Below are 10,817 nucleotides of genomic sequence, written 5' to 3'. Positions count from 1 at the left end.
ATTCTGCCCTCTTTTTATAAAATTGATGTGGGCCATATTGGTTAGAACCACATAAAACACTTTTTTTCTTTTCTTTTTCTTTTTTAATATATTTTTTGTTTTTTAAACAATTGCAACCATAGATGGTTGGCATGGGTCGTGTCAGGATGCTTTCTTGTTTTTGGTTTATTAAATGCTTTTAATGTAAGAGATCCTAATTAAAGGAGGAGTTCTTTAAAGGTATAATGTTAAACATGAACCTTTAGGAAATACATTGCATCTATACATGTTTCAAAACTTCATGTACATCTTCTAAAACATGTTAGAGCACTTTGATTCAATCATTCCCATGCTTTTAAAGTAAAATTAAATGAACTAGCATTGGAATGATAGATTAATCTCTACCAATGATTGATCATCCAGAAGTGCACATGCCAAGTTTATAAAATATGATCGATTAACCTACTTCGATTTATCAATCATCCAAAACATTATCATTCCAAGCTATAAAGCAAAATTGATCATCCTATTTGGACTGAGTGATTAATAATGTCTAGACAAGAAAATTTTACATTGAATGATCGATCAACCCACATAACTAATCAATCAGATAGAGCCTTCCTAGTCATGGACATAAAACATGATTGATCAGAATTGTAATGCATATTGCCAAAGGGAATTTTGATTAATCGTTCATACCCTGGCAATAATCGATCAACTTAACATGTAAAACCCAACAAAAACATTTTGATTGATCATTCCATTGATCAATAAGACACATTTTGACAGAAAATAGTCATTACACATGATTGATTGATCAATCACTTTATAGTGATTGATCAATCCAAACATTTTGCAAATGAGCAAAAAATTACTAGTTTAGCTTAAGGAAGTTATAAATACCTAACTGAACCTCACATAGAGAAGTTAGTGGGCATTTATTAGTAAATCTATAAGCCTTTATTCTCAAACTCTTGCAATACTTCTCTAAATGTGTTTTTGAGTGAAAGAGAGCCATTACCTGGCAAAATCCTCTACTCTTTCCTCTTCTTTTCCTTGCATTTCATATAGACAAGCTCCCTTATACTTATAGTGCTGCAAATAAGTGGATATTTGGATATCTCAAGGTGAAGGTACTTTCTAAGTGAAAGGGTGTAAATGATTTTTCCTTTCTTTGATTTCATTTTCTAAAAGGTTCATCTAGAACCTGTTCAATTTAGATAGAAAGGGCCAGCTGCAACTAGAATCTAACCAATCTCTTGAGGAGATTGTAATTGAAAAAAGTGTGTACTTGAGCTACACATGGCTTAAAGAGAGCTGAAATCTCTTTGTGTAAATTCTAGTTATTAGAGCTCATATAGTGAAATTTCCTAAACAATTGTTCTTGGAAAGGTGAATACTAATAGGGGAACATCGATAATAAAAATTGTTTTGTCTCTTATGGTGTGTGATTGGTTACTTTACTTTGAGATTGCTATAATGCATGTTTTACATTACACGCCTTACTTAAGTTTTTAATTTGTAAATCTCAATTTAACTCCCTCTTGAGAAACCACCAAGGCCAAGAATTGGTATAAAAGCGGGCCAAATACTTAATTTGAGTCAAAATCCACTTGATTTTGAAACCGATTAAATGACATCTCAAGATAAATTGCTCATTCCTAAAGGACTATCTGTCAACCATCCATCTTTTTTCAATGGAACAAACTACAGTTAATGGAAGGTAATAATTAAATTTTTCTTGTAATCTATGGGTTGAGACATATATCATGTGACAAAAAATGGTCCATTCGAGCTTCAAAAGCTTGAAAATGGCATTCTAGTTACAAAACAATTCATTGAGTTGACTAGGGAAGATAAAGAGCAACTCAAACTAAACTCTAAGGCAATTAACATTTTGTTATGTTGCTTGGGACCCAATGAGTTCAATCGGGTCTTAACATGAAAAACCACCAAATAAATATGGGAAATACTAGAGGTCATGCATGAGGGAACCACTATAGTCAATGACTCTAGGATTAACTTATTGATAGCTCAATATGATGACTTTAAAATGAAAATGGGCGAATCAATAGCTGAGATAAACTCTAGGTTCACTCATATAATTATTGAGTTGAATATCCTAGGAGAAGAGATTTCCTTGTATAGACAAAACGGTAAGGTATTCAAGGTACTTTCCAAGTCATGAAACATGAGGAAGACCACCATTCGTGAGAATGCAAATTTTAGAACAATGAGCTTGGAAGAGCTATTAGGAATCCTTCTTACAAATGAAATGGAACCTCAAGAAGTTAAGGAAGAGCAACCTAAAAGAAAAATCATTGCTCTTTAGGCCAATGTTAGTGCTGAAAGCATCTCTAGTGAAGAAAGCTCCAATGAGGTGAGTTTCTTCACTAGACACCTACAAAGAATTTATAGGAAAAAGAAAAATTTTCAGAAAAGGTAAAAAAAAAAACTCAAAATGACAAAGCATTTAGAAAAATTAATGTTTGTTTTGAGTAAGGGAAACTAGTACATAGAAGAAACAAATGCCCACACGTTGAAGGAAGAACCTCATCCACAAGCAAAGATCCCAAGAACAAGAACAAAAAATTTTTGATCTCAGCTTGAGATGCAATGGATGAAGATTATAATGTTATGGTCCCAGATCTAACACAGCGATTCGTAGGGAAGAAGAAGACAAAGACAAAAATCAATCTGAAGGGAAGCTTGAAAACCCTAGGTTCATTAAGGAGAACACACACCCCTGAGCTCATTGAGGAGAACTCAAAACCCTTGTTTAGTCTAAATCAATAGTTGCCTTTTTCTCATTACTCTTACCCCTTAAATAGGGTTCACCCTTACAAGGTTCAAGATAAAATATTACAAAAATTCCCCAATGGCTTATTAATTCTTTAACTGAAATAAAATAAAGTAAAGTAAAGAAAAACAATTAATTAGACTCTAAATAACTTAACAATGTTATTACGTGCATAACATTACACCCCCTTTGGAGAAAGAGCTTGTCCTCAAGCTCGAAGGTAGGATTTGCTTGTCGAACGTCTCCACCTGTTCCCAAGTAGCATCCGTGGTATCTGTGTCAGCCCTCTGGACGACAAAACTGGAGCATTCCACTAGAAAAACAATTTTTTTTTTTTTATAATCCAACACTGCCAGCATCACTTGTTGTAGCACACCCAACAGTTAAGCAGCCAAACAACAAGTTGAATTATCACCTGCTCCATTCTGGCAACTTCTGCTTCTACATTAACAAACCTTGTGTGATCTACCCCAACGGCTGCCTCATTAGCAAAATGCAGCATGTCCCAGGTAACCTCAGTAACCTGATTGAGTTGATTCCTAATTACTGATGGCTTCCCAAGTTCATCCAATGGTCCTTCACTTGTCTATGCATACATTGCTTCTATGGGTCTACAAAAAATAAAAAACAATGCAGAGGGCGCGATAGTCTTGTCGACCAATTGGCAATGTGGATGACCTTTTATCATATCAACCAAACTATGTTGGAGGTCTGACTTGGCAGCAGCAATGTTGCTGGAATTGGGGTGAGATGTTGGTGCAAAGACCACCCAGAGAAATTTGTGTTCCATTTTCGGGCAAAACATTCATCATACTGCCCATTATCATATTGACCACAAGCTTCATTTTAGCTCCATTACCAACCTCCCCAAAATAGAAAGATTTCTTCCCCATGATAGCGAAAGCAGGAACTTCTTCCTCATACAGCGCCTTCTCCCCAACAACAAGGATGACAAGCTGGCCATCTTCAAATGGTTTTTTACTACCTAAAATAAGGGCGGCAAGAATCCACCCTTCTTTGCGACTGCCTCACTAATTTTTTATGATGTGTCTGCATCAACTGTTGACATGTCAATGTAGCCTTTGCCATTGGATATTTCTTCAAGCACTCCACCTTTGTCAAAAACAACCGAGAGAGTAGCAACATCGTGGACATGGCTATAAGCATTGCTAGTGTAATACCGCTTCCATGAAGGTTCATAGCCAAAGAGTAGCATTTCATCAACTGTGTGAATTGCACACTCCTCTAGATCTGCTTTAGCAAATTCACTAATCAATGATGAGTGGGTGAGAACCTTAGGACCAAAACCATCTGAGACCGTGTCTTCTTGTATTTATGTTATGGTCTCTGACCATAGACCGAGTAATGCGACGGTGGGAGACAAAATCTTGTATTTCTGAATCGAATTCAGGTCTACTGGTTCTACTCGGATGACCTATGGTGACGTATTTGGTGTAATGACGGAATAGAGGAATGGAAAATGATCAATCGATGAAGGAATAGGGGGATTAAGACTCGTTGAAGGGAGTCTTCACCTTGGGTTCCAGGGGAACGCCGACCCTGGATCCTTTGGGAGAACACAGATCCCATGAAATTCTTTCTTGCCTTCTCTTTCCTTCTTGACAACCTCATAAACAAGGGCTCGAGCTCAAGAGTTATGAATTATTATAAAACTGTCGTTAGGCATTCCTACTTTAACATAAAAGAATATAAACTCCTAATGCAAGTCACTTCTCTACTGAGTCACCGACTCGACTCGTCCTCGTCGCCTCTGGGCTACTCGTTCCACTATCGAGTCTTCCCCTAACGTTGTAATAATGTGGACCAAATAAGCCACCTGTTGCTTCCCAAAAGTGCATTTGGTTCTCTTCAAATAAAGTCTATGTGATCTTATCAGTTGGAAAACCATGTTGAGATGCTCTAAATGTTGAGGTCATGACTTGCTGAAAATAAATATGTCGTAAAAAAAAACTAACAATAATTTTCGTAGATATTCAGTGAATACCTCGTTCATTAAGGCCTCAAATGCTTAAGGAGCGTTGGAGAGACCGAAGGGCATGACCAGAAATTCAAAATGGCCATGATGTGTCCGGAAGGCTGTTTTATGAATATCCGCAGAATACATACAAAACTGATGATACCCTGAACGCAAATCGAGATTGGTCAAAATTTGAGCGCCATGTAGTTCATCCAATAACTCATCGACAACCGGTATGGGGAACTTGTCCTTGATAGTCTTGGAATTTAATTCCTGATAGCCCACACAAAATCTCCAAGTATTGTCCTCTTTCTTGACTAACAAGACTGGCGAAGAAAAAGGAGATGTACTCCTGTGGATGAGGCCTTGCTCGAACATCTCTTTGCATTTTTTTTTCTATTTTGTCCTTCTAGATATGGGGATAGCGATAGGGGCGTACCACTACCACTTCAGAACTAGCCTTCAAGGAAATTTTGTGATCACACTGTCTCAACGGTGGGAGGCTGTTGGCACCTGAAAGACACCACTATACTCGTCCAACAATTGTTGTAGGGTAGAGAGCGAGGAATGCCGATGTTGGAGGACATGTACATGTGGTGGAATAGCAGTCTTGCTACCCTGGAAAGTGTACTGCTGTTATGGACCAAATAGTGAGCCGAGTCAGGCTGGGACACCGTGGCTGAGTCAATTACCTGGACGGCGTCAATTAAGTAGTCATTTAGTTTATTTTCATGTTAAATGCCATAGAAGGGGCACAATTTTAATTCTCTAAACTTTGTGGTCATTAGCCCTATTTAAGGGACGTCATTGGAATGTAATGGAAAAAACAAGCTTTGATCAATTAAAAATAGGCAAGGTGGGATTCTCCCTCTCTAAGGTCCAAGGTCGGATTCTCCCTTACGAGGTCTAGGGTGACCTTTCCTTCACAAGCTCAATTATCTTCACCTTCTTCACCCTCTTTGTCATGTCTCCCAATGGGTAAAACTGGTATCCTGCCTACGGCCGGAAGAACTTCTTCCCATCTCATCCAACATATTTTAATCAGGAACCGAGAAAGGAGCATCGGGTGGATCGATCGGGGCATGTCAACGTGGTATCAGAGCTGACCACCGGCGACGATTCATCTTCTCTAAATGATGGTCAAACTCTAGTGAAGGAATGCGCTGCACGACCCTTGGACGACTCTTCTTCTCCAGCTGAAGGGCGTACAATCATTGAAGACCTTCGGACAGAGCTTCAAACAGAGTTTTGAACAGAGATTGGGACAACGATCCAGGAGTTTAAGGTGAACATGAGCCAACTTCTCCAACTTCATGGGCCCCGCGATATTTCTCGACGCCTCAATCCTCAAATCGGTCTTCAGTCTCGAGCCTCGATTGCTCGGAGTGTTGCTCGCTCGTGTAGTGCCGCGACGGCAAAATCCGTAATTGGGAACTCAAAAGGTACGAAATCGGAAGGATACCCCCCCAAAACCCTCGTCGACACAAACGGTAGGGGATTTTCCATCCACCCCTTCCTCACTGGCCACCATATGACCTCCCGATCAGAAGACACCAAAAATCCGAGACCTCCCTGTTTCGAAAAAACTTTCCGACCTCCCGAATTCCAATGGCGTGGTGCCCTCCAAACCGACAATATATGCCACGGAAAGCGCTGATTCCAGAAAACTTGTGGATCCGCCTAAGGGTGCCGACACAAGCAGTGACGTTTCTCATGTCTTGTCGACCTATTCGGATGTCGCCAAGAGAGAGGTGGCATCTATCTCACAGAAATCTTGATTGTCCAACCTCTGTACTCCTCGTTCCACTGGTTCCAGCAGATTGTCGTTCGTTTTCCGAGCAGAGCTAGCCGGGGCTGTTCGTCTTCCTAGCAGAGTCACCTTGGCCGTTCATCTTCCGAGCTGAGCTCGCCGTGGCTGTTTGTATTCCACGCACTGTCACTGTGACCGTTCCTCTTCAAAGCAGAGCTTGCTGTGGCTTTTCATATTCCGTACAGAGTCATCATGGTCATTCGTCTTCCGAATAGAGTTTGAAGTGGCTGTTCGTTTTCTTCACCCAATGCCGCTTCCTCTTCCTTCCGAATAGAGTTTGAAGTGGCTGTTCGTTTTCTTCACCCAATGCCGCTTCCTCTTCCTGGACGACTTCTCAGCCCCTTTGGTCGTTCAACGGTTCACTTGCCCAAGTATTCTCCATTGTTAGATACTGTACAGATTTTCCAGGCCATATGTCGCTTCTTTGGCTATCCGGCTCGTGGTTCCTTGTACTCAACATTTATTTGTGCCTATGCTTATGTTCTAGGGCACATTTATTATCACCTTTTCGCTGCTGGGTTGTCTAGATATATTGCTACTGTCCCCAATCGGCCGCATCCAATACACGGGTGGCGTTGTGGTGCAGCTCCACTTACGGCTATGGTGACTGTCAAGCAATGGTCACGTGGTCCTCCGGCTACTTCAATTGGCACACCTGTTGTTCATCCTACTGCGGTGGATGTGACAAGCAAAGCATACGCCTTGCTGCGACCCACTGCCACCAACTTGTTGATGGCTGTTGTGTCCCGACACTCGGGTCTTCTTCCGATTCGAGCTCGCGGATGAGCTATTTCTCTAGGAGGAGTGAAGATGTTATGGACTAAATAGTGAGCCAAGTCAGGCTGGGACACCGTGGCTGAGTCAATTACCTTGACGGAGTCAGTTAAGTAGTCATTTAGTTTATTTTAAAGTTAAATGCCATAGAAGTGGCACAATTGTAATTCTCTAAACTTTGTGGTCATTAGCCCTATTTAAGGGACGTCATTGGAATGTAATGGAAAAAAAAAGCTTTGATCAATTAAAAATAGGCAAGGTTGGATTCCCCCTCTCTGAGGTCCAAGGTCGGATTCTCCCTTACGAGGTCCAGGGTGAGCTTTCCTTCACAAGCTCAGTTATCCTCACCTTCTTCACCCTTTGTGCTATGTCTCCCTACGGGTACAACTGGTATCCTGCCTACGACCGGAAGAACTTCTTCCCATCTCATCCAATGAATTTCAATCAGGAACCGAGAAAGGAGCATCGGGTGGATCGATCGGGGCATGTCAACGTGGTATCAAAGCTGACTACCGGCGACGATTCATCTTCTCTAAATGATGGTCGAACTCTGGTAAAGGAATGTGCCGCACGACCCTTGGATGATTCTTCTTCTCCAGTTGAAGGGTGTACAATCATTAAAGAGTTGCGAACAAAGTTCCGAACAGAGATTGTGACGGCGATCCAGGAGTTTAAGGAGAACATGCTCCAGCTTCTCCAACTTCACGGGCCCCACGATATTCCTTGGCGCCCCAATCCTCAAATCCGTCTTCAGTCTGGAGGCTCGATTGGTCGGAGTGCTGCTCACTCGTGTAGTGCCGTGATGGCAAAATCCGAAATTAGGGATTCAAAAGGTACAAAACTCGGAATGATACCCCCCAAAACCCTCATCGAGACAAACGGCAAGGGATTTTCTATCCACCCCTTCCTCACTGGCCGCCATACGACCTCTCGACCGGAAGATGGCGGAAATCCGAGACCTCCCTGTTTTGGAAAAACTTTTCGACCTTCCGAATTCCGACGGCGTGGCGCCCTCCAAACAGACAATATTTGCCGCAAAATGCGCTGATTCTGGCAAACTTGTGGATCTACATAAGGGTGCCGACACAAGCAATGAGGTTTCTCATGGCTTGTCGACCGATTCAGATGTCTCCAAGAGAGAGGCGGCATCTATCTCACGGAAATCTCGATTGTTCAGCCTCAGTACTCCTCGTTCCACTGGTTCCAGCAGATTGTCGTTCATTTTCCATGCAGAGCTAGCCAGGGCAGTTCATCTTCCTAGCAAATTCGCCTTGGCTATTCATCTTCCAAGCGGAGTGATACAAGAATTTTATGGCGAAGAGGAATAGATGAACAGAGAAGGAGAAGATACAATAAGGAAGATTGATTTCAGAATTAATCGCATCCACATTACATTTCCTCCCGGCTATATATAGCCATACAATAAACTACCCACGACTCTGAAAAGGAAATAACCTCCCATGATCAAAGAACTGATTAACCCATTACAATTAACTGAATAAATACTAATTAATAACTGCTAAACCACTAACCCACTACACAACGACCTTAGCCATGTCCGGCCCTACTTCGTGATCTTCTTCATGTGGCCATATCATTCCCCACCCCTTAAGAATCCTTGTCCTCAAGGATGAAATCAGGATAAGATCTTTGTCCTTAAGCTAGTATATAAGCCACCAGACCAACTTTCGTAATGACTTTGTATGGAACCAAGAAACGTTGGCAAACTTCATGGAGGGTCTGGTTCTGGTTGATCGCCCTCAATATCCCCAATGCCCGTAGGGGAAAAAACCCTCGATCATAAATAATTGTGGTCGTTCGCAACGATGGCCTAGAACGAACTTCTCTTCACAATAATAGCATAACCCCTTCTCTCGACGTTCTCGTGCCTCTTGGTTGGTTATTCGACAGAAGGTTGTTGGTTGAGTATTAGAGCTTTGGTTTATGTGTTGGGTTGGTGGAGGTCCTAACACCCCAGCTATTGGTTTGGCTAAGACCTTTGGTGTCACAAAAGTTGGTTGTGAAAGTAGTTGGTGATTTGGTTGCCTTTACAGCTGATTGCGTTCCTCGATGAGCCGAAACACTCCTATTGTATCTGCCAAGGTTCTAGGTTGTTTAATTTTAACGTCGATGCGAATGTTGTCTCGAAGTCCTGCAATAAAATATCCAATTAGAAATTTTTCCAGTAGGCCGTCCACTCGGTGGGAAAGCATTTCAAAAGCTTCTTGATAAGCTGCTACGGTTGTGGTTTGTTTAAGGCAATTCAAAGCTTCTGAAGGGTCCTCGTAGTCGGTTGGACCAAATCGAAGTTGTATAGCCTTGGTAAACTCATCCCATACGAATGGTCCGCGAAATTTCGTCAACCACCTGTGCCATTGCAAGGTGATGCCCACTAAATGAAAGGAGGCTAGCTGAACTTGTAGTTCTGGTGCAATGTGTTTGAATTCAAAGTATTGCTCAACCTTGTAAATCCATCCAGTTGGGTCGTCTCCGTTAAACTTTGGAAAGGACAACTTGAGGTGGTGATGAGAGTGGTCATTTATAGTGTTTGAGCAAGAAATATGTGGGTGTGAGGATTCATCACGTGCAAATGGGTTGGTTTCAGAAAGACTAATGTTTTGGCTACGGAAGGCTCGAAGAGCCTGGAGCTCGGTTAACACGGCTTGTAAGGCTGCGTTCACCTGATCGAAACTTGACTCGTGTCGTGCCAAAATTTCGTTGACCTCGTTGTGGAACTCTGGGTTCGTTTAGACTGCAAATTTTTATTTTTTTTCGAACGACGAAAAATAAAAATAAAAAGAAATAAATAAATAAATAATACTAGAATTGGTTAGGAAGAAAATATGATCGTTTTAGAACGAGAGAAGGAGACAGAAAGATAATGAAGTGTAAATAAGAGAAAAAATAAGACAAAGGCTATATTTTAGAGAAAAAAATAATAAAATAAAAAAAAATAAAAAATGGAACGGATTAAGGGAAGTTGATGACAGGAGGGAGAAAAATGAAAAAAATGCGAGGGGCGCGGGGGCGAAAAAAGGAAGAGAAAAAAATTTTCTTTCAAAGAAAAAAATGGAATTGCTTAAGGGAAGTTGACGACAGGAGGGAGAAAAATGGAAAAATGTGTGGGCGCAGGACGGAAACAGGAAGAGAAAATAAGATCTACTCTGGTTTTCGGAAACAAAAAATTTCGTTGATTCCGGCAGCGAGGAAGATCTGCGGGTCTGAGTCTCAGCGGCAATGGCAGCGGTGAGGAGGTGAAAGTCGATTCCGGCAGCGTTGAGGAAGATCTGCGGGTCTGGTTCTCAGCGGCAATGGCAGCGGCAAGGAGGCGATGACTCTTTCAGTCGCAGAGCTCGAGTCCCGGTGGCGGCAACGACAGCGTTGAGGAATTCGGTGGCTGCAAATTTTCTTCCCAAACAGAGATTTCCTCTGATTTCGAAAAATTCTACCCGAACAGAAATTTCTCTGCTTTTGAA

General features: G+C 41.6%; 1 protein-coding gene across 1 annotated transcript; it reads left to right on the top strand.

The window, feature by feature from the left end:
• The first annotated feature begins 6,873 nt into the window (after positions 1–6,873).
• Positions 6,874–7,353, top strand: LOC137940665 (pyrophosphate--fructose 6-phosphate 1-phosphotransferase subunit alpha-like). Its single transcript, XM_068785811.1, has one exon. It carries the CDS (start codon positions 6,874–6,876, stop codon positions 7,351–7,353), a length of 480 nt encoding a protein of 159 aa, XP_068641912.1.
• The last annotated feature ends 3,464 nt before the right edge of the window (positions 7,354–10,817 follow it).

Source organism: Aristolochia californica, unplaced genomic scaffold (genome assembly GCF_029961685.1).
Source record: "Aristolochia californica isolate CCGP_79_NKW_82.1479 unplaced genomic scaffold, dmAriCali1.0.hap1 SCAF_9, whole genome shotgun sequence".
Lineage (NCBI taxonomy): Eukaryota > Viridiplantae > Streptophyta > Magnoliopsida > Piperales > Aristolochiaceae > Aristolochia > Aristolochia californica.
Note: the sequence above shows the minus strand (reverse complement) of the source record. Positions and strands in the feature narration are given on the sequence as shown.